The sequence below is a fragment of the Nansenia antarctica genome, assembly GCF_963989245.1.
Source record: "Nansenia antarctica genome assembly, chromosome: 8".
NCBI classification, from domain to species: Eukaryota; Metazoa; Chordata; class Actinopteri; order Argentiniformes; family Microstomatidae; genus Nansenia; species Nansenia antarctica.
This window is the reverse complement of record NC_137678.1, coordinates 58,731,672-58,758,621: the sequence shown is the minus strand read 5'-3', so window position 1 is coordinate 58,758,621 and position 26,950 is coordinate 58,731,672. Positions and strand designations below refer to the sequence as shown.

Sequence of the window (26,950 nt, the reverse complement as noted above, 5' to 3'; positions counted from 1 at the left end):
CTTGGCAATTCAGATTTTATAACGGTTACAAAGGGTGTCCCTCAAGGTTCGGTGCTGGGCCCTGTACTTTTTACCATCTATATTAATGAACTGGTATCTTCGCTAACCGGTTGCCACGTCCATTTATATGCCAATGATACCATTCTTTATAGTACAGCAGATTCCCCACATGCTGCTACTATCAACTTGCAGCTAGCCTTTAACTCAATGCAAGACGCCCTCTCGAGGCATAAGCTAGTCCTCAACTCGAAGAAAACGAAATTCATGTTGTTTACTAGGGCTAGAAATGTGGACCTTACAAAGCTTCTTATATCCACAGTTGATGGCGACTCCATTGAGAGAGTTACCGACTACAAATATCTTGGGCTGTGGTTGGATGAGAAGCTATCATTCAAAACGCATGTCGACGGCCTCGCCTCCAAACTTCGGCAAAAGGTGGGCTTTCTTTACCGTAATCGGTCTAGCTTCCCCTTGCTTTGTAGGAAGAGAGTTGTCGAGGCGGTATTCCTGTCCGTATTAGATTACGGTGATGTTATCTATAGGCATGCATGCAGCTTCATCTACATTGAAACAATTGGACTCAGTTTATCACTCAGCTCTAAGGTTTATTACCGGGGACAGTTATGACACTCACCACTGTATACTTTATGACAAGGTTGGCTGGCCCTCTCTTTCTCTGAGGCGCAGTTACCACTGGAACTTGTTCGTTTTTAAGGCCATCTGTGGCAAGCTTCCTCCTTATATCTCATCATTATTAGACTGGAGTCTTGGTACTTATGTGACCAGATCTAATAGTTGACTTTTTTTTCGGGTTCCGTATGCGCGTTCAGACCTGGGTAAAACAGCCTTTTTTATTGATGCCCCTAATACATGGAACACTCTGCAGCAAACTCTCCGGTTGGAGGTCCTCCCCTCTGCCTCTACCTTTAAACTCCTGGTGCAGAAACTGTGTTCTAATGATTGCAATTGTTTTTAGTTTTTTCTTTTTTTCCCCTTTAATCCTGTCTTGCTCACTGTATGTTTGCCCATCTATATTAATGATCACTATTCTGTTGTACACTCGACGTCACTGTAAATGAGGGTGACCTCAGTGCCTATCGAGTTTTTAAATCAAGGTTTGAAATGAAAAATGAAATTATCAGACCAAGTGTTGCTGTTACGCTCCTGGATGAATTTAACAATAGCCTCAGACCTGACCTTGATATCCTCAGTTATTGGAGTGTTCTGGCGTAAGAAGTCATCAAGTTCATTCTTGACCGACATGACACTGTCTTTGTAGCCAGACACTACCACTTGAAGACTCGGGAAGTCACCAAATGTCCTGACCATAACTTTCCTGAGTGAAATGTTTGAAGTTTCCTCCAGACGGGTGACGAGACCCTGCCACTCTGTCATTTTGAGAACATTCAAGTCTTCCGCCACGATGTACTGAGAGATCAAGATCCTGTTGAGCTGCTCCTCTGCTTCTCCCAGGGCTTTATCCGACGCCGCCAGGAGGCGCGCCCACTTCCGATTCGCATTTACCTGGATCTCCAGCGCTGCGTCGATCCTCTGGGACGTCAGGAGAGCGCTGGTCAGCTTCTCCTGGTCGTCCTCTTGAAGGAACTTGAGGACGTACTCATCTAACTGCCACACCTTCCGTTTCAGCCCAATGATTCCGTCTACCACCTTCCTGTTGGCTCCCAGGACCTCGTACATCAGTCCATAGAGGATCACACTCTGGCTCTCATTGTCATAGGTCAGCTTCAGCTCCGGGAACTCCAACGCTACCTTGTCCTCCAGGCCGTCCTGCCACAGGAAATTGTAGATGGACGGAGCCACGGTGACCTTCTCTGTCACGCTCGACCTCTCCCTATGTATTCTTTTGACTATGCTGTCTATGATGTCATTCAGTGACTGGCTAAGCCTGTTCATATCATCTACCGATCCCACCACTGCTATGACACCTCTGGCCTCCTCAGGGACAACAACCACCGCCTCCTCTGTCACCATCCTCCTGACCTCCACCTCAGACTCCTCCCATGCAGTGGTCTGGACATGGAGCTCCAGCGAGGCGAGTGCAGACAAAGCTTGGGTGAAGGCAGCTTTGGCAGAGTCTTTCCACTCCTTGATGTCCTTGGCTTTGACCCCCTTCTGCTGTAGTAGAGAAGGCAGAGGGCTCAGCTGGACAGCAGGCTGTTGGAGGTCTACTTTGCAGAAGTGCTCAGCCATGGCCTTATGGATGATCGCTGCAGCTCCCTGCTTCTCTCTCAGGAACCTCCAGACGGCCTGACCGATGCTCTCAGAGAAGCCAGCTCGGAGTCTCAGTGTAGGTCTGTCTTTGCCATACAGGGCCGTTCCCAGAGATTCATAGAATGGGTAAGCTTTGACAGGTTGCTTGTTGATGTGATGTGTCTTTTCAAGGACTCTGTGAATAGCTAAACAAAAACATATGACTTCATATATCACATTGCATAACATAAAACACTAATTGTCACCACATTCATATATTCGTAAAATATATCTAAAATACTAAAGAAATGTATTCTACCTTTAGGATCTTGGAAGGTGATGATGGCAGACTGTTCCTCTTCGTTGAAGGTGACATCTTCCTCCACCTGTCCTTCTTTCTCAAAGTAGAGTACAAAGTGGTCTGGACTCACACCTGGGGGAATGTTCTCCACCTTCACTTTAGCTGTGGGCTCCAGAAGTCTGACAAACAGTTTCTTCTGCCTGAACATCCTGTTACGGGGCAGACAGAGATGAACTTCTCAGTCTCTGTGAGAGAATAAAAGAGGGGGTGAAAAAGTATGGGATTGTGATGTTCGGGTGTCCACATACTTTTGGCCATGCAGTGTAGTAATGGGGACTTAGAACCTAGAGAGGGTTTTTCCTCCACGATAGAAGCTGTTTACTTGGCCTTGAAATCACGTGTGAGTGTGTGTGTGTGTGTGTGTGTGTGTGCCCCCCTCTGGTTCTTCTCTCAGATGTGTGTGAAGTGGGGTACCAGGGGACCGTCGTAGGAGCCAGCCACGAGGCAACACCGTCAGGTGGGGGGGCCACAGGTGAGACACACTGACTCTACAGCTTGGCTAGAGTCATTTTCATTCCACCTATGCACAATTGGGGCCTGTGTGTGTGCGTGTGTGTGTGTGTGTGTGTCCTGGTTAGAGAGGACTGAGTGGTTGTTATTGAGCTCTAAACAGTGTTGTCTTGTTGCACCAACAGAAACCAGCCTCCGCCTCACCAACGACCTGAGAGACTACGTGAAGAACAAACGCAGAGAGGCAGTGGTCGGTCAGTGAATTTGAGAAAATAAAATCAAGACCTTAAACGTTTTTGAAAATAGACATGGGTCATTGAACGTGCTTGAATTCCCCCCCCCCCCCCCCTCTCTCTCTCTCTCTCTCTTTTATCATCAAATCAAATAAAATTTTATTTGTATAGCGCATTTCTTACAAGATGCAACTCAATGCGCTTCACACAATGAAAATGTTCAGTCAATCAGTCAATCAATCAATCAATACTGACAGAGCCGCGAGCAGGCAAAAGTAAAAAACCTGTATACTATGTAGCCAGGAAAAATTCCCTTGCAGCCCTCTACCAATAGAGCGACTACTAGCCAGTTTGCTTACCAGTACCCAGCGGTCCCCCAGGGGAGGCCAGGACCACCGGCACAAAGCAAGCAAGCAAGGGCAAAAACCTGTACACCATGTATCCAGGAAAAATTCCTTGCATATTATCGGCGTACACACTGTCCATAAATTTTGTGTTGTATTTGCATCGTTCTGCATCCAGTATGGTCACAGGTCCTGCCAAAAGAGAAACTTAAGCACAGTTATGATGCAACAACACAATAGAGACAATAAAGATGACAGCAATACAACCTGATGGTGGTCCTGGTACACCCTTGTACCGGTTCCAGTACTGCTCTAGGTGCTATTTGGAGCTGACAGTGCCTCATCAGCACCCGGGTCCATTTTCCTGTCAACACAAATCTCAAAACACGAGTATGGTGTAATGGCCTAGTGATCCTAGTTCTATAATGTCCAATGTCTCCCTTAGTATCAAAAGGCGACATTGAATAAGTAGGTTTTGAGGTCACGCTTAAAAATGTCCTGAGTTTTAGACAACCTCAGGCCCTCAGGTAGGGTGTTCCACAATCTAGGAGCATATATGCTAAAAGCTGATCCTCCAAATCTCTTTGTCCTAGCCTCTGGCACTATTAAAAGTTCCGTGCCACTAGACCGTAGGGGTCTAGCTGGTGTGTATCTTATGAGCATGTCCACCATGTAATTGGGTGCATCACAGTGAAGTGATTTATAAACTAGTAAAAGGATCTTAAAGTCTATTCTATGACTGACAGGGAGCCAGTGTAGTGATCTCAAGACAGGTGTGATGTGCGCTCTCCGTTTGGTCCTAGTAAGGACACGAGCAGCAGCATTTTGAACCATTTGTAGTCTATTTATCATTTTTTTGGGGAGACCTGTCAGGAGAGCATTACAGTAATCTAGCCTACTAGTAACAAACGCATGCATTAATTTTTCAGTGTCTGCCTGGGAGAGAAATGATTGTACCTTAGTGATGTTTCTTAGATGGTAGAAGGATGTTTTAATAGTGTTATTAATATGAGTTTCAAAATTTAGATCTGGGTCAATTATGACACCAAGATTCCTGGCCTGACACTTAGTGTTAAGAGCTAGTGTTTTCAAGTGTGCAGATAATTTCTCTCTCCCAGTTTTCTCGCCAATGATCAATACCTCTGTTTTTTCTTGATTGAGTTGGAGAAAGTTTTGTGTCATCCAAATATGAATATCGGCAATACAGTCTATCAGGTGGTCGATCATCTTGTAGTCGTTGGGAGTTACTGAGATATAAAGCTGAGTGTCGTCAGCATAGCTGTGGTAGTTAACGCTATGCTTCTTGATAATAGAACTGAGGGGTAGCATGTATAGGCTAAAAAGCAACGGTCCTAAAATGGACCCCTGGGGAACTCCACAGGTTGTGCTATAATTTTTTGACTTATGGTCACCAAGGGCTACAAAGTAGTCTCGGTCAGCCAGGTAAGTCCTGAACCAGTTTAAGACCGGACCTGAGAGGCCAACCCAGTTTTCAAGTCTCTCAATAAGTATGGAGTGGTCTACCGTATCAAAGGCTGCACTTAAGTCTAAGAGTACAAGAATCGAGAGTTTTTTCGAGTCTGCATTTATCCTAAGGTCATTAGTTACCTTAAGCAAAGCGGTTTCTGTGCTGTGGTATGATCGGAAACCTGACTGAAGTGGGTCATACCTATTATTTAGGACTAAGAATTCATGAAGCTGTCTATACGCTGCCTTTTCTAAAATTTTGCTTAGAAAAGTGAGATTGGATATTGGTCTACAGTTTTTTGGATCAGAAGGATCTAGGTTACTTTTCTTCAGGGTGGGTCTAACCAGGGCAGTTTTAAGCGCCGCTGGAAATATCCCTTTAAGTAGGGAGTGATTTACAATGCCTAGTATGTCATCAGACACAGATTCAAAAATGTCCTTAAAAAAGGTGGTAGGAATAGGGTCAAGAGGACACGTAGACGGTTTAAGCTGTGACACAATTTTATCTAATGTTTCCGTACTAATCATGGTGAACATGCTCATAGTCATGTTCTGTGGTGGCGGATCTGTGGTGCTACACAAACCTAGTCTTTCCTGAGTAATACACATTCTAATATTTGTTATCTTATCCCTGAAGTAATTATAGTAGATAAGTCACATTGCTTAACTTAACACAGTAACTTTACACATATTTCACAATATATAAATATATTGTTTTGCTGCGCTGTGGTAGAGAAGGCAAGAGACCTAGTGTTCAAGCCTCTACATTCAAAAGCCTTTCTTTTTAATTGTTGTCTGTGAGCGGATAGTTCTTATTATATAAATTCTCATCTAGATCTGTCTCAAACTATGTTGTGGTTTTGCCCCCCCCCCCCCCTGCGTCTTCAGACTGTCACTGACCTGACGTTCTGTGCACGCCTCATGCTTACGAACATTTCATAATAAATGCTCAACTCATATTTCGGCTTTACAAGACTTTGGGCCGGTTTCACAGACAAGGGTTGAGTCTAGTCCTGGACTAAATCACACTTTTCAATGTAAAATCTCCATTGAAGATGCTTTTTAGTCTAGGATTAGGCTTAAGCCTTGTCTGTGAAACCGGCCCTTTATGTCTTGAATCTCACCTCCAAAGAGCTTTAAACATAGTGAATCTCACCTCCAAAGAGCTTTAAACATAGTGAATCTCACTTCCAAAGAGCTTTAAACATGCGGTTCCCCTAGGCTTCTACCACAGTGGACATTTATCCAGGACAGTATCCTTCTGTCGTACAGTACAAACCTCAAACGCACCTCGAATGGGAAGTCTTCCATGTCAAACACTGGGGATTGTTTTTTTTAAATCTTTTATGGGGTGTTAGAATATGACCTGCAGCACCTCACCGAAACACGACATTCTTCTAGGGAACATAATGTACAGTACATTCTGAGGGCTCTCATTGTGTGTGCGTGTGTGTGACTGTGTGTGTGTGACTGTGCAACCTGGTCTCACACAGCAGACGTCAGAATTCGACGTCTGTCCATCGCATCCAAACGTCGAATTCCGACGTGAGATTGGGGTAGCTCGTTCTGAAAGCGCGCGCCTGTTATGTGCGCTCTCGGGATTATTCCATTTTGAATTGCACTTGCATTAATTATTATTGCATTAATTATTATTCCAATTGCACAGGCCACATTTTGAGATACAACCAACGGAGAACAGATTTTAATAACAACAGCAGAAACAATTGTCATCTTCACTGTTTTATTCGCTGTCAATAGGCCTATCAAACTAGTTGTCATCTTCACTGTTTTATTCGCTGTCAATAGGCCTATCAAACTAGGCTATTTTACAACCCGACGTTATGGTCAGTGCGCTTCAACGTTCATTAATTTGGAACTGCGAGAATGAGTAACGTTAGCCCGATTGCACTTGCATTAATTATAGGCTACATTTTGAGACCGGTCGGATCTATTCATACAACAAGGGACACAGCACTTTCCTGTTTTCCCCATATTGTCAGGGTATTTGAGCCTCGGAAAAGCGCTATATAAATATAATTTATTATTATTATTATTGCGGCATTTCGAAGACAGCGCCTCAGCCAACTTTGGACCCGGAAACACGTCACGACTTAACAACCAACGGAGAACATATTTTAATAACAACAACAGAAACAATATTGTCATCGTCACTGTTTTCTTCGCTGTCAATAATCAAGCTATCTTCAGTTGGAACTGCGATACTGATAGGCCTAGCCTACAGCTAATTGTTACAAGGTGAGAGCTAAAATAACATACGTGTAACGTTAGCCAGCAATAGCTAGACTAGATATATATAGCTAGATATAGTCACTATATAGTCTAAATGATAAGTGATAATAGCCAGTCTAAATGATACGTGTTAATAATGACTAATGTTAGGCTAGCTACTAGCTGCTAGCTGCTAGCTTTGATTCAGGGCTGAGATGTGCTCTCTCATACATGGAACCACTGTGCTCTGCAGCTCATTGGTCTCGATGAATGCCTTCAGATTCCCAAATGAGTCGATGTCCCCCTGTTCAAGTCTCCTGCCCCACATGTCCAGTTTCCGTGTGAAAGATTGTATCCTGTCTGCCAGATGTGGAAGGTGTGTGTTGTTGCCCTGCAACTGTAGATTCAATTCATTGAGCTTCTCAAACATGTCGCTTAGGTAGGCCAATTTCATGAGGAAGTCTTCATCATTAAACTTGCTGGCAAGTTCGTTCCCTTCCTCCTCCAAGAAGATTCGGATCTCATCTTTCAGCGAAAATGAAATAGCACGGCTGTGTGCTCGGAGCCCATCTCCTCGCACAAAGCGGAAAAAATGCGAGCTTTCAGTGGTCATGTTTTTATGGAATTGACGGTGGTGATAACATCTAATCAGACAAAACGTCATTCAACTCTGGACTCAGCTGCTTTGACGCGAGTGCCTCCCTGTGTATTACGCAGTGAGTCCACACTGCTTTCGGTGCAACGCGCTTGATGAGCGTCTGGAGCCCTCCCCGTTTTCCTGCCATGGCCTGGGCACCGTCGGTGCAAATCCCCACACAGTCCTCCCATTTCAGATCGGCTTCACTCAGGTATTTGTCTATGATTTTGAACAGTTCATCAGCTGTTGCTCTGTTTGGGACATAGTTGCAAAATAGCAAATCCTCGCTCAAACCCTCCGCATCAATGTATCTGACATACAGTCCTTGTTACTATCTGTGGCCTCGTCTACCTGGAGCGCAAAGCGTTGGTCTTTTATTTTCTCAACAAGCTGCTCTTTCATGTCTTCTGAGATGTCATTGATGCGTCTCGCAATAGTGTTGTTTGACAGGGGGATAGCTTTGAGTTTTTGGGCTGTTGCCTCGTCTATCAGTGAAACCATATCTATCGCAGCAGGGAGTATTAACTCCTCAGCGATGGTGTGTGGTTTTTTAGACTGGGCGATACGATATGCCACTTTGTAGGAGGCAAGTTGAGCATTAGACGTAACAGATGCTGTTTTAACGAAACGGCTCTGCTGACCACGGTATTCTTGGAGTTTTCTCTTGAAGAAATCGAGGGGCTTCTTCACATCAGTCGGGTGTGTGGTCTCCAAGTGACGTTTCAACTTGCTAGGCTTCATGCTATCTGCCGCTAAAGTTTTGAGACAGAGGACACACAGTTTGTCATGGGCTCCTTCGCTTTTCGTTTAGCTTCTGGCTCTTTCATAAACTTATCCATTGTTGTTGTTGCTGCTAGATAGCTGGAATGATGGGGAGGGAGAGCGCGCGTCAATGACGTGAATGGAGCCCCCCCCTGGGCTCGCGCCCCCTCGCTGCCTCTTTGTTACAGTTTATGGCCTGCGCTCCATTATTATAAAATCATCCAACACCCCTGATGGTAACCTTAAGCAAGCAGTGTTTGTTTACAGCTCTTGTGTGTGCATTTTTCCCCCTCCCATATTACCCCCGCGCCCCACTAGGGGGGCGCACCCCACAGGTTGGGAAACACTGGGCTAGCATGATGTGATCACCTGTCTACAGGTACAGAGCATTCCCCATTTACCCTAATACTAAGGCTATTTTATCTCATCTTGACTAGTCGTAGGATATCCTCCCAACCCCTGCCCCCCCCCCCCCCGACCCCGACTACAGGAGATGGACCTGGTACCAGAGAGGTGTTGTCCTCAGCCTGTCCGTCTGAAAAGTGCTGGTGGATGAGTGAGTGACACCACACACACCTGTACACACCTACACTGTTGTAAAACATTTATTTTGTTTTAAAACAACTTTTACTGGTGAGGGCTGCTTTATGAGACTCTCTATGGGACAGAGCCCTTGCCCCCCCCCCCCCCCTTTTTTTTATTATTGAAAGAGAACCTTTCAGCTCATGCTGTTATGTTTTTAACTGTAACAGTAAAATATCATCTGAGAAGACGAAATTGTTCACAAAGGCCTCTCTAAGTGAACCAAGCTATACAGCTATGGCCTCAAGTGATACTGCAATCAAAACCCAACTTTTAAGCCCTAATCAGATAATATGGTGTTACTGTAAATGTTGCTGTGTTTGTGTGGTTGAGTCTTTGCCTGTGTGAATGTGTATAGCTATACTAATACAACCCACTGTCTCTCTCCCTCCCTCCCTCTTGCTCTCCAGAACTTTGAGCTGAATCTGTCGGTGAAGTTGACAGACCACTACCTGTCTCACAAACCTGTCTGTAGGGAGTCTCCGCATTTCATAGGCTCCACAGCCATGCTCATAGCATCCAGGTGTGAGGGGGAGAGCACACACACACGTCTTTATTCACACTGCAGTATTTTCAAACACTACACACTAACCTATGCCCCCTCCCCTCTCTACCCGCCTCCCCAGGGGCACTCTCTATCCTGCGTGAACAACTTCCTGTACATCTGCGACAATGGCTACGAGAGGGAGGAGCTTATCTCCATGGAGACGAGCAGACGCTGGGCTTCAATGTCCGTCCTTTACCCCTTCCTCTTGCGCTATGCCAAGGTGTATGTGTGTGACTGTGTGTAATAATAATGCAGGCATGAAAACAGGTCGGGGTGAAAAAGGTGAGAAGGATACGAGACCCGGATCCTGCTAGGGCAGTCGGAGACTGAGAGCCAAAAAAGATTATTGGGGTACCAGAAAGAGACACATCATACATGCGGGCTCACAAAAGCACTCCCTCTCACTCACACACACACTCCAATAGGCTACAAGACCAGTGGCGTCATTTCAGCAAAAGCCACGATATGGCATGGTACCGAATGGGGGGGTAGAGGTGGATTTTTTCTCTCTGCACTCACACTGTTATTCTGTTGCTGAAGAGAATACCGAGTCTGCTTTACTTATTGTTCATACGCGATTCATGTGCACCCAAGCTCAACACATACAGGTATATACCATATATCTGCCATATATCATACTTCTGTTATATATCGAAAAATATGATGATAAATACATATAAAACGGATGTATGATATATATGGCAGTCTCACGCGCCTGTCACGTCTCCGGTACATTAGAACTTCGCATCCTTTGATACATATGGCGGGATGTAAGGATCTTGTAACTTCGCAAACAATGGCAACATTTAAATAGTTTACTCTATGTTCAACTGCGAAGTTACAAGATCCTTACATCCCGCCATATGCATCAAAGGATGCAAAGTTCTAATGTACTGGAGACGTGACAGGCGCGTGAGACACAGGCGCGTGAGACTGCCATATATGTGCCGTTTTATATGTATTTCTCATCATATTTATATCATCAAGGATCTTGACGGGATGTAAGGATCTTGTAACTTCGCAAACAATGGCAGAATTGAAATAGTTTACTCTATGTTCAACTGCCGCGGCGTTGCCTTTAATATACAAATATTGTATGACCCTCAGCCTGCTCATACGGCGCGGCTCCACGGTTCTTTGGTGGAAAGGCATTTTTAACGAACTCCCAGCGAAATCAAAACACGAAAATCTTCTCTCACTACCTTTTCCAGTTGAACATAAAGTAAACTATTTAAATGTTGCCATTGTTTGCGAAGTTACAAGATCCTTATATGTATCAAAGGATGCAAAGTTCTAATGTAGCTACTGGAGACGTGACAGGCGCCTGAGACTGCCATATATATCTGCCATATATCATACCTCAGTTTTATATGTATTCATCATAATATTTTTCGGGCATTTAGCTCATTAAACGGCGAAAATCACTGGCGGACCTGGGTTGCGATTCCATTTAATTTACAGGGAACTATGTGTGAAAGGGGCTAACAGCTTGCAAAATAGGCTGACAACGCTAACGTTAGTAGTTATCTGTACTGTATCTGTACTGCACTTAGTAATGTTAGTACCAAAAGTTAGTACCAAAGTTAGCCATCTATCGTTAGCTAGCAATTTGTATTTTGTTAACGTTACATTCTTATCTCAGTATTTGCGAGTCAGTCCTTGTCTTCTCTCAGCATACAAAAACCGCAGCTGACGTTCTGTCACCAATTTCTTCACCAAGGAGTTTCACGCGCACATCACAGTTTCAGCCCTTCACGCCTGCGCACCTGTTCGCTACGTTGCTTCGCTTTTCTGTAGCCCGAGCCATCAACGGCCCATCAAAATCTAATCGTTCGAACGTTCAACGTGCGTTCCAGACTAATGGGCTGCTCCGCTCCGCCCCCCCCCCCGCAAAAAAAACCTCATCGGATCTATATGATTCAGGGAAGTCACCTATTTTGAATTCAAAACGGCTAATTTCGACGAAAGGTGAGCGATTATCATGCCTGTTTATAAAACGAGCTGCGCTTGTTTAACATTGCGTACGTGCTTCCATCTATAAACACCAAATATACTTTAAATTGGACGCAGGTGAATAGCGGCTCAAAGAAAAGCGGCTGAATTAAGCCAAGTGCTAAAATATAGGGTAGGCGTTCGTCTGGAAGCGGGAGAGGGCAGAGAAGGGTGATTTAACGTTTGATTACTAACCAGGCAAATGCTTATACACAAGTTGTAAAAGAAAATCATTTCTTAACTCATTTTCTTGGCTGATAACAACATTGTTAATTTTATTACGAGCCACATTCACTTCGCATGAATTACAGTATAGGCAGTGCGGCTCACATGCCTGTAATAACTCTGCATAACCAGTAGGTAATACCCGACGTAGAGCTACGATAGTTTCCAGAGCAGTGGTATGGTTACTCTCCGGTGTGTGTTCTCTGATGCATCTTCAGGCTTCCTCCTTCACTAAAACTCTTCCCACATTGGGAGCAGTGGTATGGTTTCTCTCCTGTGTGTATTCTCTGATGAATCTTCAGGCTTCCTCCTTCACTAAAACTCTTCCCACACTAGGAGCAGTGGTATGGTTTCTCTCCGGTGTGTGTTCTCTGATGCCTCTTCAGGTGTCCTGCTGTACTGAAACTCTTATCACATTGGGAGCAGTGGTATGATTTCTCTCCTGTGTGTATTCTCTGATGAATCTTCAGGCTTCCTCCTTCACTAAAACTCTTCCGACACTGAGAGCAGTGGTATGGTTTCTCTCCTGTGTGTGTTCTCTGATGCATCTTCAGGTGTCCTGCTGTACTGAAACTCTTATCACACTGGGAGCAGTGGTATGGTTTCTCTCCGGTGTGTGTTCTCTGATGAATCTTCAGGTTTCCTCCTTCACTAAAACTCTTATCACATTGGGAGCAGTGGTATGGTTTCTCTCCGGTGTGTATTCTCTGATGCTTCTTCAGGTCTCCTGCTTGATTGAAACTCTTCCCACATTGGGAGCACTGGTATGGTTTCTCTCCTGTGTGAATTCTCAGGTGGCTCTTTAGGGTTTGTTCCCGATTTAAACTCTTTCCACAATGTGTGCACTGGTATGGTTTCTCTCCTGTGTGTATTCTCTGGTGTTCAATTAGGGATCCTGCCTGAGTGAAACTCTTCCCACACTGGGAGCACTGGTATGGTTTCTCTCCGGTGTGTGTTCTCTGATGCTTCTTCAGGGCTCCTGCTTCACTAAAACTCTTATCACATTGGGAGCAGTGGTATGGTTTCTCTCCGGTGTGTGTTCTCTGATGCTTCTTCAGGCTTCCTCCTTCACTAAAACTCTTATCACATTGGGAGCAGTGGTATGGTTTCTCTCCGGTGTGTATTCTCTGATGCTTCTTCAGGCTTCCTCCTTCACTAAAACTCTTATCACATTGGGAGCAGTGGTATGGTTTCTCTCCGGTGTGTGTTCTCTGATGAATCTTCAGGCTTCCTCCTTCACTAAAACTCTTATCACATTGGGAGCAGTGGTATGGTTTCTCTCCGGTGTGTATTCTCTGATGCTTCTTCAGGGCTCCTGCTTCACTAAAACTCATCCCACACTGGGAGCACTGGTATGGTTTCTCTCCGGTGTGTGTTCTCTGATGAATCTTCAGGCTTCCTCCTTCACTAAAACTCTTCCCACACTGGGAGCACTGGTATGGTTTCTCTCCTGTGTGTATTCTCTGGTGTCTCTTTAGCTGTCCTGTATGATTGAAACTCTTCCCACACTGGGAGCACTGGTAAGGTTTCTCTCCAGTGTGTATTCTCTGATGTGTCTTCAGGTGTCCTGCCTGCTTGAAACTCTTGCCACACTGGGAGCACTGGTAAGGTTTCTCTCCTGAGTGTCTGTGTTGTTTATGGTTTCCTGATGTGGTGGAGCTGGGCTCGCTGTCTGAACCTGGGTTGGAGCTCTGCTCATCTGTAAGAATATGAACATATACAGGGTTACAAACACATTTTGTGCAAAACATTGAGCAAAGTTGTCAAAAAGAAGAATATTATTTTAAATAGATATATAACTATAGTTTATACTGCAAAACATGATGGTGTCTCTCTGGTTTCTCAAATATATTGTTAAAGAAAAAGTGTAACAAAATAAAATAATATAAACATGCCTGTACGTCATATACGTGTGAGTTTGTCCCAACATAATACAAGGGTCAAAAGGTCAAATTGTATGACCAAGTGGATTGGGGGAGTAACACAATGGTTAACTCATTTAAACCGGGGGCGCTGTTGCGTTGTTCTACCTTTCAAGCCGGGAAAGCGGATACGACATTTTGTAGTATGTGTATTTTTTCCACATTCTTCTGGTCTCTTGGCCAATGGAATGCATCAACATATACACGTGGGAGTATCTACGCACGTGCAGATTATATATTTTTTCACGATATCTTGGCAACAGCGGAGAAGTTTCTGAAGTTAGTTTTGAAGGGAGTGATATTGATGATGCAACGTTTGCAGGAAAAGCGCTATACAAATAAAAGTTATTACTATTATTATTATGACAATGTTATAACTGATTCGGATGATTTAGAAGGCTTTGAAACGGAATGGAAGACGGACAACTAGCACCGTAATCCTAGGAGGCGTTTCATCAAAGCTGGCTGAACTGCGCCCTTCAGTTGCCAGGGCAAGTGCTACTAGACTGGTTTAGATCCTACCTACAGGACAGAAGCTATTATGTCTCCATTGGCAACTTTGTGTGCGACCAAATAAAAATGACATGTGGGGTTCCCCAAGGGTCAGCCCCCCTCCTATTCAATCTCTAGATGCTTCCATTGGGACACATCATAAAAAAGAACAAAATTGCCTACCACAAATATGCAGATGACATACATAGCCCTCTCACCGGACGACTATATCAGGGGTATTCAGCTAAAATTCAACAAGGTCCAATTAGAGAAAATATCCTCAAGCAAAGGTCTGGAACATTATAATGTCTAGATTACGTTATGATTCAGTGCCTATATATAAACTCCTCAAAAAAAGTTTGGAAACGTTATTTCAGTCGATTCTTATTCTATATCGTTGGAAAGCCTTATTAGTCACCTTTACAACGAGCTACAACTTGTAAGGATCATGCATTCGTGGAATGAGTAACACAGCTAAACGTGTGGGTAGCGGGCCAATTTTTTTTGACAAAATCCCCTGCAATATTCTTCTGTTGGTATTCACTCTCGTTTTGAGCTTCAAGTGCTGGCAGGTGTATGTCAGTCACAGGTGTGTGACTGGCACCTGAATGGTACCTAATTGACAGGAATGATATTCTGGGGCCAGTGGCGATCCCATATCTCCAGATTCTGGGACCTAACTCCATCCTCCAGGAGGACAACGCTCGCCCCCACAGAGCCAGGATAATCACAGAGCAGTGGAGAGGGCGGAATGGCCTGCCGTGAGTCCAGACCTCAACCCAATTGAACACTTGTGGGATCAGCTTGGGCGTGCTGTATGTGCCAGAGTGACCAACGCAACCATGTTGGCTGACTTGCGGCAAATCCTGGTTGAGGAATGGGATGCCGTCCCACAGCAGTGTGTGACCAGCATGAGGAGGAGGTGCCAAGCTGTTGTGACTGCGTATGGATCTTCCACACGCTACTGAGGTCCCTGACAGTGTAAAATGAATAAAGTGTAAAAATGGCCAATATGTGTTGTTTTTTCCTTATTACTGTGGGAGAGTGCAATCATCCAATCCACCAAGCAACTCAAAACGAGAGTGAATACCAACAGAAGAATATAGGGGATTTTGGCAAATATTTTTGGGCCGCTACCCACATGTTTAGCTGTGTTGTTCATTCCATGAATGCATGATCCCTACAGTCGTTTGTCCTGTTGCGTTTGCCGTAGCTGCGTTTCTGGGTTCAGAGTAGGGCTGCAACTAACGATTATTTTGGTAGTCGACTAATCTGTCGATTATTTTTTCGATTAGTCGTGTGCCCGCGGCAGTGGCCGCGGGCTCCAGTGCATGTTGTACCTCACCTTCTCAAGTCTGCACACCTGTGAATGTCACCCGGACTCAACATAATTGAAATAGCATTCACTTATCAAGCATCATTCATGATCATCCACCATGACTACCTGGTATTTTAATAGCGACCACCCCTCACTTCATTTCATCTCGCGTTCTCCTGGCTTCAACATGGAAAACCCCTGCTACGTAACGTTACATACAAGCGCCTCTGTCTGTCACACGCGTGCCACAGGGCAAATAAATGAATAGCACAAACGCTCATAGCATGTACAGCCCTGTCCATGAGACGTTGTTTTCCAACATGTAACAGTAAAGCTAACATAAACATTACGACCCTAACAATATAACGTTAGCCAGTTGGCTAACAACGTTAGCTTAAACTTACCCAGCTGATTCTTGCATGGCTCCCGGGTGCTTTTAAAAAAAAAAATATATACGATGCGTCGACACTAAAATTCCACTTCGACGAGATTTTATGATCGACGTCGTCGATTATGTCGACTAAACGTTGCAGCCCTAGTTCAGAGCATCGCTGGCGTCCGCGTTGTGACTGCCGCTTCTGTTTCCCTGTCCTGTCTTTTTGTGTCCTGTCCTAAAGTGTCTATAGTTTCTTGTTTTCGGCGTCTACCTTGTTTTGTGTGCCCGTCTTCCCCCGGAGGTCTCCGCTTTTTATTTTTCTTGTTTTCTTTTCCAAGTATTTTTTCACTTTGTTTTGTTTGATTTTTTTCGCCGACCTCCGCTGCTTTCCCCCCCCGCCATCTCCCGCCTCTCACCGCCTCCACTGCCGGACTACAGTACTCCCCGCCTCCACTGCCGGACTACAGTACTCACCGCCTCCACTGCCGGACTACAGTACTCACCGCCTCCACTACCGGACTACAGTATTCACCGCCTCCACTACCGGACTACAGTATTCACCGCCACCACTAACCCCATCACTGGACTCCTAACTCCCACTGGATTCACACTTCTTGACACCATCGTTCCTGTCCCCCGGCTCTGTGTTGCTGACCGACCCGCTGCATTTCAGCGCCGCTCTCAGACATCGCTAGCCTGGCCGTGCTGTGCTACTACCCTCGTCCCGGGAGGTAGCCACCACTCCCTCCCCGGTTTGGGGGTTGCCATCTCCGCAGGTGAGGGTCAGTCCTTCCCAACCCTCACTCACTACTGCGGGATTTGGTCGCTGGCATGGCACGGCTAGGCTGGCCGGCCGCGCGGGTTCGGTCCCAGGCTGGCAATACAGATGACAACGGCAACGGCGGCACCGCGCTGTCGCTCTGGTTCACGCTTACACGGCTCGCTGCCCACCAACTGCTGGTCGCTCCCAGCCTATCCACTGACCTGCTCCCACCTGTACTCTGGTTTCATCTTCAGCTTGGTTTCGCCCTCCTGCTGCTCCTGTCGTTTTGCCCTGGACTCCCGGCCATCTCACCTGCCCCCCACCTCCCCCTGCCCTTCTCTCGTCTCACCTATACTGCCACTCTGACTCTGTGTTCCATGTTACTTGTTGTTTTTGTGTTTCCCATATCCCCTATATTGTCAGCGTCTTTGAGCCTCGGAAAAGCGCTATATACATTTAATGAATTATTAATTATTATTATTATTATTATAAGTTGTACCTCGTTGTACAGGTGACTAATCAGGCTTTCCAACGATATAAAATACAATACCAATTGGTATTATTAAAGGGGAGGATTAATCAACCAAAATAACGTTTCGGAACTTTTTTTGAGGGGTTTATATATGTTACGGTACATGTGGGAAAACTAGGGTTAGGTGCTAGGGTGCTACGGTTAGGATTAGGGGTAGGGTTAGGATTAGGGGTAGGGTTAGACATGCTAGCATGTACCAAGTCTAACCCTAACCCTAGTTTTCCCACATGTACCGTATTCCCACATGTACCGTAACATATATACATATAGTAAATATACATATTAAAGTACAATTCAATAATATTTCAACAATATTGTAGATTTTCACTTTGAAGTGGAGAGATTAATAAGTACTAATAAATGTTATTTTCTCATGTAAAATAAGGGCTGCATTTAAATGTAAAGATACATAACAGAGCTTTTGAAAAATGTTCATCTTAAAATAAAGTGCACATTTTTGAAAAATAAATTAAAAAACGAAATATAAAGTGTAGCTTGAGTTTCCCTCTCTCTTCTGTTTTGCTAGCATGTCCTGGGTTAATATTTCGGTTTCCCTTGTGGCTGATGATGCTGACGTAGGTATCTGTACACCTACATGGGTACATCGCTATCTGCTTGATCTTTTCACAAAACTCTTATTTTTGTTTCCCCACAAGGAAGGTTTCAGCTACCACTCATGACCGTCAGTAAATGTGTTTTATGTTGACGCAAAATGCAAGCAACTTGAAGGGAACATTCATGAGCACGTTGTTGGGCAGTGAATGAATGTGTTTGAATTCTGGTGGATGGATCATATTGGGCTCTGCATCGTGCAGGGCGTGACGCTTCCCTTTTCCCCAGGTAGCAGCACTGTGCTGCCATGTTGACACATATAGTAGCACACCAAGAATTTCAGGAGCACAATGACAATTGTGCAGTTTTCGTATGACGACAACAAATTATCATAATCATAACATATCAACATTACCATAACCGGCTCTTGGCTGTAATAAAAATGGACTCACACAATGTAAAGGGGAAGTAAGAATATTAATTTCAGTTGGCCCACGGTTCGGTATGAACCTCGGTTTTTGGGTCACGGTTCACCGTTCGTTTTTTTTTTTAATGCTACTATTTATTTACAAACTGTTTTTTTTACTTTATTTTGCTTATACTTATGGAACTTTAACATTTAGACACATTCCAGAATATGACTGGTATATTGTATAATATAAAATATACACTTTCAAATGTAAAAAAATTACATAAACACTTTCAAATGTGACGTGTTGTGGATTGGAACTACAGATCATAAGCTTTCAAATGACGTGTCATATATTGAAATCCGAAAAAAGATGACGAAGTTAGTCATTTGAATGTTGTTAGACCTCAGGCACATATAGGGTTAAACTTTGTCATGAAACCGGAAGCAAACGCTGCTAACAGCTAGCGGCTAACAAAACACAGCGCTACGAACGTCTAAATTGTATTTTAATAACATAACAACATGCTGATAGAACATCAACATGCTAAAAACACATAACTACACATAATTAGATGATCACACAGTCCTTGCTTTTGAGCACGTCCTAAAATTAAAGTATATTTACAAGCCATGTATCACTTACCGTTAGCCTCAAACAATAACAATGAACCTATTCCACAAAGTATACATATAGCCGTTTCACGCGAGTGGTTTACGGTTTCACCAGCTGGCGTCAAGCCATTATGCGCATTTTAAGCGCATATAGGACAGGCGTGAAGCATTTCTGCGACACTGTTTTCATTCCCTCATCGCTTATACACATAAGATTGACTGCGCATGACAGTACTTCAGCAGTCTTTTAGTCGCACTGGTGCTATTGAATGTATTTCAATAGTCGCACAGAAATATATTCACTCGCAAATGCGACCAAAACAGTCGCACTGTCGAGCCCTGTCGTGTATTTTCTATGTCCTCGGTTCAGATATGAGTGTGTATGTTTCTGCTCAAAAGATGGGTTTAGTCTTGTAACGCTTTACATTGCCGCTTTTAATAATCGCCATGGTCTCCAAACATATCAGACATACAGGGTTTGAACTGAACTGCCCGTGGGAAGAATGAACATGTGAGAGTCTGTCCATTCTTCATTAAACAAGGACAAAACAGAGATAATTTTATTCGGTAAACCTGACAAAAGATCGAAAGTCAGTGCAAAACTTGATTCTCTCTCTAAACTAAAAAACAGGTCAGAAATCTTATTGTAATTCTAGACTCTAAACTTCAACATAAACTCGATAACTAAATCAGCCTACTATCACCTGAAAAACATAACAAGAATGAGAGGTTTCAAATGAGGGCAACCTCAGTAACTTACGAGTTTAAATAAAGGTTTGAATGAATGTCCAAATAAGACCTTGAAAAAAAACTCATCCATGCATTTGTTTCGAGTAGACTTGATTATTGTAATGGTCTACTAACAGGCCTATGTAAAGGGTCTGTTCGTAAGCTGCAGCTCATCCAAAACGCAACTGCTAGGGTCCTAACAAAAATGAATACATTTGAACACATTACACAAATCCTGAGATCCCTACACTGGCTACCAGTCTCTCACAGAAAATGGTCTTGGACCAAAATACATATCAGATCTCCTCCCACCCTATATTCCCGCAAGGCCCCTAAGGTCAGCTGAGACTAATCAGCTAATAATTCCAAGAGTAAAAACAAAACACGGTGCAGCAGCTTTCAGTCACGCTGCTGCATGCTCCTGGAACAAACTCCCTGAAGAAATCAACAGGCGCAAACCCTAAACCTATTTAAATCTAAGCTGAAAACCTTCATGTTTTGCAGCAGTTATGATTAAACACTTCTATCAATGTCTTTTATCCATGAACTATTGTCTTGTTAAATGTTTTATCTATTTACCTCTTATATTTGCTTTTATTCAGTCGTTTTTATTTTCTTGCTATGCTCCTCTTGCTGTATTTTTAAATAATGGATGTAAAGCACTTTGAATTGCCCCTGTTGTATGAAATGTGCCATACAAATAAACTTGCCTTGCCACTGGCAGCATTGATTTTACAGCAGTGCAATGAACCTCACCACTATACAACAAAGACTTACCATCCGTGTCTTCAATCTCCACTTCTACTTCGACCTCTTCTTTCACCATCACTCCCTCCTCCCTCATTTCTTCTCCTCCATCTTCTTCTTTCACCATCACACCCTTCTGCATTACAGCTGCACCTCCATCTTCTTCTTTCACCATCACTCTCTTCTCCTCCACTTCTTCTTTCACCATCACACCATTCTCCTCTACATCGTCTTCCTCCAGCTTCACTGCCACATTCTCTGGACCCCACTGTGTGATTTTCAGGGCTGGAGAACCACAGCCAGATCCGGGGGACTCTGTGGACTCTGGTTCATACATGGTTACATGAGCTGAAGAGGACCTGCAGCTAGAAACAATGGAGGCACAAACAGTGCAGAGTCAATTATAAATGACAGCCAACCAGTTCACTGAAAGCCCATCTAGACTGACAGGACATGTCCTGCAAATGCAATAATCTATGGATTACTGATTGCATTTCTTTGTAATTAAAGGGTCTGGAAAGTAGACATTAAACGGTTCCAATTGTATTTTGTGTCCAATACTTTACACAAGAAAAAATTACAATAATCTTCTATTAGAGGGCTGTATGGGCGTGGACTTTGCACGCTTGACTGGCAGCTCCCTTTCAAGCAAGCTTGCTGCGTTATCATACATGACATTCATCTATTAGATGTGCTTATAGTTCTGCCCTTTAATTACCAACTGTTTAGCTGCTGCTGAAATGTACTGAGCTAATACAATGACTTGGCTAAGATTATAGTTATGCACCTGGCAGTATAATTCATCATATCAATTCAATGACCACCATTAGCATACTGTACACCACTGTACTGGTGAATTATTGAACCAGGGTTCGACAGTAACACTTGCCCGGAGTAAATAAAAAAATCACCGGATTTGTTTGCGCGAGCCCGACAACGCTGCTGGATCCTGGATATTTTTACCTGTGTGCAGGAAGAACAACAGACGGCGCAGGCGGCAGACCAAACTAGATGATCGTGGAATGAAGATATTATTATTATGCCGTCTGTTGTTCTTCCTGCACACAGTTAAAAATATCCAGGACCAGCAACAAACCCGGCCATTTTTTTACTTGCTCCGGACAAGTGTTACTGTCGAATCCTGTGAACACAATAGGCTACTTGTGGACAGGATTCACAGCATGTGTATGACTTACTGATCAGTTGTACCACAATGGTGTTGTCCTCCTTTTCTAATTCGCTGCCGTATTTTCACAATATCCTCCATGTTTAGTTTCTTCCCACACTGGACGTAGCACTGGCGCCTGTCGTCATGACCAGAACAAGCAGAAGCATCCATCATTGCCCAGATGGGGAGTTCACAGTGCAAGGAATCCTATGAATAAAGATGATCAAAATATTAAAACAAGAGAGAAGAAATGTAATATATTTGGGAAACAGTAGCCAAGCTATATGTAGGTCCATATATACAAATATATATGCATTTTGGACACTGACAGAATTGTTGTTATTTTAGCTGTTTACCAAAACATATTCAAGTTACAGTTATAGAATGAATATGGCCTTAAAGTGCAGACTAAATACCCTCTTTAATTTGAGGGTATTAATATCCAAATTGGAGGAAGGGTGTAGAAATTACAGCTCTTTAATATGTAGCCCCCTCTTTTTCAAGAGACCAAAAGGAAAATACCCTACGCTTCGTGCTTTGAATTGCCGTATTACCCTACATGGAACCGTTGGAATTGTTTTGATAGCACATTTTGTTTAGGAATTACGGTAATGAGAACAATGTGTGTAAAATGCATGGCCGTTTTTATTAAGGCGTTTATTTTATATAAAACGATTTATGACAGTTTTATAGTGGTATTGACAAAAACCGTTGCTATTTCCAAAAACCGGGGTTTACGGTACAACCGTCAAATCGCCCAACCCTAGTATCTGTGAGATCTACCCAGTGTTTCCTATATTCCTGATGCTGAGCTGCACTTTTCCCTCTTTGTGTATTCCGGTAAGCTGTCTCCAGTTAAAAGGTAGAAACCCATGCTACTTTACTGAGCTCTCTGAATTAATTCAGGAAGAAACCACGCTTGTCCTGAAGCCAGAGCTACTGATAGACTATCCTTCAGCTCAGAAATAGATGTACTGCCATGATTATAAAGTCTAAATCAAGTTACTATTTAAACACCATCTCTGATTCTGGCGGTGATCCAACTACATATTGGAAAGCAGTTAAATCACAATAAATAGTTCCTCTCGCTGTCAACATCATCAACTTTTATCCAAGTCTAACATCATATAGGCGGTGGGCCGAAGCTGTCTATCTGCTTTCGTTTGTGAAATGATCGATCTACAACTACAGACTAGTTGATTTTTTCATATAAGCTAAATAGTTTTTTTTGGAACATGTTTCCGTCAGTTGGTAGACGTTGGTCGATCAACGTTTTATGAAAAGTAAACTTACGATCCATAAGTTAATAAGGAGAATGATTGGGGCTACTATGCCGCTAACCAATCAAAACCAGTTAAAGCGTCACCTGACTTGACGTCTGCCAATGATATTCCTTCAAAATACGGAACTAGGAAGTAAACAACGTATTATCTGGAAAGACGAGAAGACTGAGTTGTTTCGGATAACTTTACTGTCAAGTAATGTTTCAGGTAAGATGTGCACGTCATACTAATTCATATCACATAATTAATGAACAAGTCCATGTCATGTTGTGTCAATACAAACATGTTCTAATATGCTATTTTAGTGAAAAATCCAACCAAACGTCACCCGCGATTGTGAAGCTAATGAATTAACAAGCTATCTAACTTTAAAGGGTACAATAGCTAAGTTACCAATGTCAACTATGTCTATTCTCAATCATTTCAGTAATAATTGTGCCAAATTGGGACCAGTAACATTAACTTGTGTGTGAGTACGTTACAGTATGTGCAAGCATGTTTTTGATATTGTCAATCGTCTCACTTTTACGAGGTGAGCTGGTAAGACAAAACCCAAGACTAAATGTATCTTCACTTGCCTTGCCTATAATTGACGAGACTAGACAAAGATTCAAGTGTTTAGAGAACATTTATAACACTAGTGTGTTTTCGCAGTGCAAACACAGACACATGTCTGTACATGGTAGGTTGTTAGATTTGCATGTGCATCTCCCTTTCACACATTTTGTTTTTTTGCAGGAGCAGTATACAAGCTCTAAAACTGAAATATTTGTCCCGTCTGCATATTATGCACTGGGCGGGAAGAAGATGTGGTTTTTTATTTAGGCTGAACGTAGTGGTAGTCTTTGAGCGGAGAAGTCTAGGCTTTGGTGGTGTATCATTTTCAGTTTGACCTTCTGCTTCTACTACATTGTAAGGGAGGGGGAGAGGGAAGGGAGAGAGAGAGAGAGAGAGAGACATATGATACTCTATGCATTGTAATAGTAATGCTTCCAAAGTTATAGCCTAGTTTATTTACAACTCTCCTAATCTGTTTCCCCAGGTAACCCCAGATGCTCAGCCCTGGACTGCACTGCACATCTTCTGGACCTGACCTGACAGGGCTGACCCTGACCCATTGATGCCTTGTTCATATCTTGTTCATGTCATATCTTAGCTTGTTTATATCATATTGTTAATAATGTTAATGTCATATCATGTCATATTAATCTTAGCTTGTTTATATCATATTGTTCTTATAAATAACTTATTGCTATAAAACACACCTGCAGCCTCCTGTACTGATTTTTCCCTTCTCTTGCGGGCTCTTTCAATGTTTCGTATGTTGGCATACTGCATATAGCATTGTCTATGGTAGCCAATATTGTGGTTATAGTGGTTCTCCAGCTGCACAGCCGCAGAGAGGAAAGCGCTACAGAGAGTCGTGAGATCGGCCCAGTAGATCATCGGCGCCCCCCTCCCCTCTCTGGAAGAGCTGTACAACACACGCTGCCTCAGGAAGGCCTCCAAGATCTCCAGAGACCCATCCCACCCTGGGAACGAACACTTTGTTCGGCTGCCCTCGGTCAGGCAGTTCAGGACCATGTCAGCAAGGACAAATAGACTGAAGCTCAGCTTCTACCCTAGGGCCATTCAGGCCCTGAACACAGCAAATACCTAGGTTCTAGGCCCTGGACAATCTAGACAATTTGATGGCAGCTACTAGATTGTAATCAAGTGCAATACTGAAACACAACTGTGAACATTTCAAACCTGCAAACTGCGACACTTTAAATGAATGTGCAATAATACTATGTGCAATATGACAACCCTCTGGTACATAAGGTTCAGAGATAGGAAATGTTAGGATATGTATAGCATAGCATAGAGTACAGCACAGTGTTTTATTTGTATAGTATAGTATAGTGGATAGTGTACATAGCCTTTATTTATGTAAACCAGCTCTTTTCCCTTGTTTTTAGTATTTTTTTTCCTAGCACCAGGGGAGCCCCCCCTCCCAAATATATATAATACCTATAGTTATATATATATATTTTTACAGCCCTTTCTGCAATTTGGCTTTCTGCAGTGTGAAGATTCACCCACTGTAGAGAACAATGTACAAATTTGGTCCAACTTGCATCTGAAAATGCTGTAATATTGTCCGTTCGGTTTGTTAAATGCATACAACACTCCATAATTCATCACATCTCGTTATTTCCCAGCGGTTGCTAGGGTTAACATACAGTCAGTTGCTAGGATCTAGTTCCAAGATGGCCGCGCGCTTAGACGCTGCGGCTCGGGGGGCGACCACACTGGTGTTTCATTGTGTTTTAAATTACCTTTGTATGTTCACTCTTTTTTTAGTACTTATAGGGAACAGTTGTGTATATAGTACCTACAGCAGGCTCGACTTATTAGAAGTCGGCACGCAAAACGACAGGATAGTTAGGGCGGATTTCCTGGAGCAATACAACATTGACACGGACATCGCCAGGCTACCGGGAGAGCCCTGGTTCACAGTCCCCTCCCTGAGGCGGAGACGCCGGCGGCGGGATCGTAGGAAAAAGCGAGGCCGGAGGGGAGGCCTGCTAGCAAGGCTAAGGAGAAGCCCAAACAAGCCAGCTATTCCAAGCATTTTCCTCTCAAATGTCAGATCCCTGACAAATAAGATGGATGAACTGAGACTACAGGTGGCAAAAAACAGCATCGTAGGGGATAGCTGTGTGATTATTCTGACCGAAACCTGGCTAAATGACAACATTGTGGACGCTAACGTTAGCTTAGAGGGCCGAACGCTTCATCGCGCTGACCGCACGGAGCTTAGCGGTAAGTCAAGAGGAGGTGGGATCATAATATCGACGAAGGATAGCTGGTGCTTAAACACGAAAACTGTAAGTAGCCACTGCTCACCAGACCTAGAATACTTGACTGTTAAATGCCGACCCACATACCTGCCTAGGGAGTTTAACGCGGTGCTAATTACATGTGTGTATATTGCACCTAGCTCAGACAGCAAAGTAGCATTGGCGCGACTATACGACGTCATTAGTAGCCAACAAAGTACTGATCCACAGGCTATTCACATCATAGCGGGGGACTTTAATCATGTCGACCTGAAGGCAGTACTACCCAAGTTCTACCAGCATGTAAAATGTGCAACGAGAGGAGAAAAAACACTGGATAAGGTATACACCAACATCAAACGTGCTTACAAGTAGTGATGCTCCGATCTGATCGGCGCCGATCGGTATCGGCCGATATGGCCTTGATCGGTTTTGATCGGAGTTCTCAAAACGGCCGATCAAACACGACCGATCAGTTAACAAAATGGCGTCGCCAGTCTGGAAATATTACACAGTGTCGGAAAGAGACAACAAATATGCAGTTTGTAATGTCTGCGCAAAAGAAATTCCTCGCGGAGGAACGCACGCAAGGACTTTCAATACCACGAATATCATACGGCATTTGCTGCGTTCGTCGATTCGCTCCGAGAGCGCCGAAGCGCACACTGGGCTCGACGTCATAAAGGGACCGAGTGCTTTGATTGGACGAGAGGTGTTCCACGAGTGCTGGTCAGAGTTCCAGCGCGACTTCACGAGCGTAGTGTAGGTAGTGTTCAGCGACGTCATGTGACCCCGCGAGCAGGAAGTCACTAAGCTAGACTAAGGTCCATAGCAACAACAACTATTAGCGCGAGAGTTTTAGGTCTTTCTCTGTGCACCTTGCACAAGTGTAGATAGCGAGCGACTTTTCAGCATAGCAGGACATATTTGAGATGATAAGAGGAACAGGCTGAGTGCCAAAAACGCTGAGATGCTTGTATTTCTCAAGGCTAATCTGACAGTGATGCTGCTTAATCAGAAGTAAGGTTTGAGTCTGAAATCTCCTTAGGTGAAATGTTTTGTTTTTTTGTTTTATTGATTATTGCTGACTTGCTGTCTTATCTCCTCCTAAATATGACTTGAAACTGACTGACTTGAAACAGTATTTTATATTTGGCTATAGCCTGTTTATGTTGCAGT

General features: G+C 43.7%; 1 protein-coding gene across 1 annotated transcript in view; it reads right to left on the bottom strand.

Moving 5' to 3' along the window:
- LOC308164497 (protein mono-ADP-ribosyltransferase PARP14-like) overlaps positions 1-26,950 on the bottom strand; it is a gene marked incomplete at both ends in the record, with an annotated part of 55,802 nt that overhangs the window by 3,897 nt on the left and 24,955 nt on the right. The window contains 2 exons of the mRNA XM_080538572.1: positions 1,161-2,417; positions 2,531-2,721. Of these exons, the coding sequence (XP_080394698.1) occupies positions 1,161-2,417; positions 2,531-2,721 (1,448 nt within the window). The remainder of the gene's footprint in view (positions 1-1,160; positions 2,418-2,530; positions 2,722-26,950) is intronic.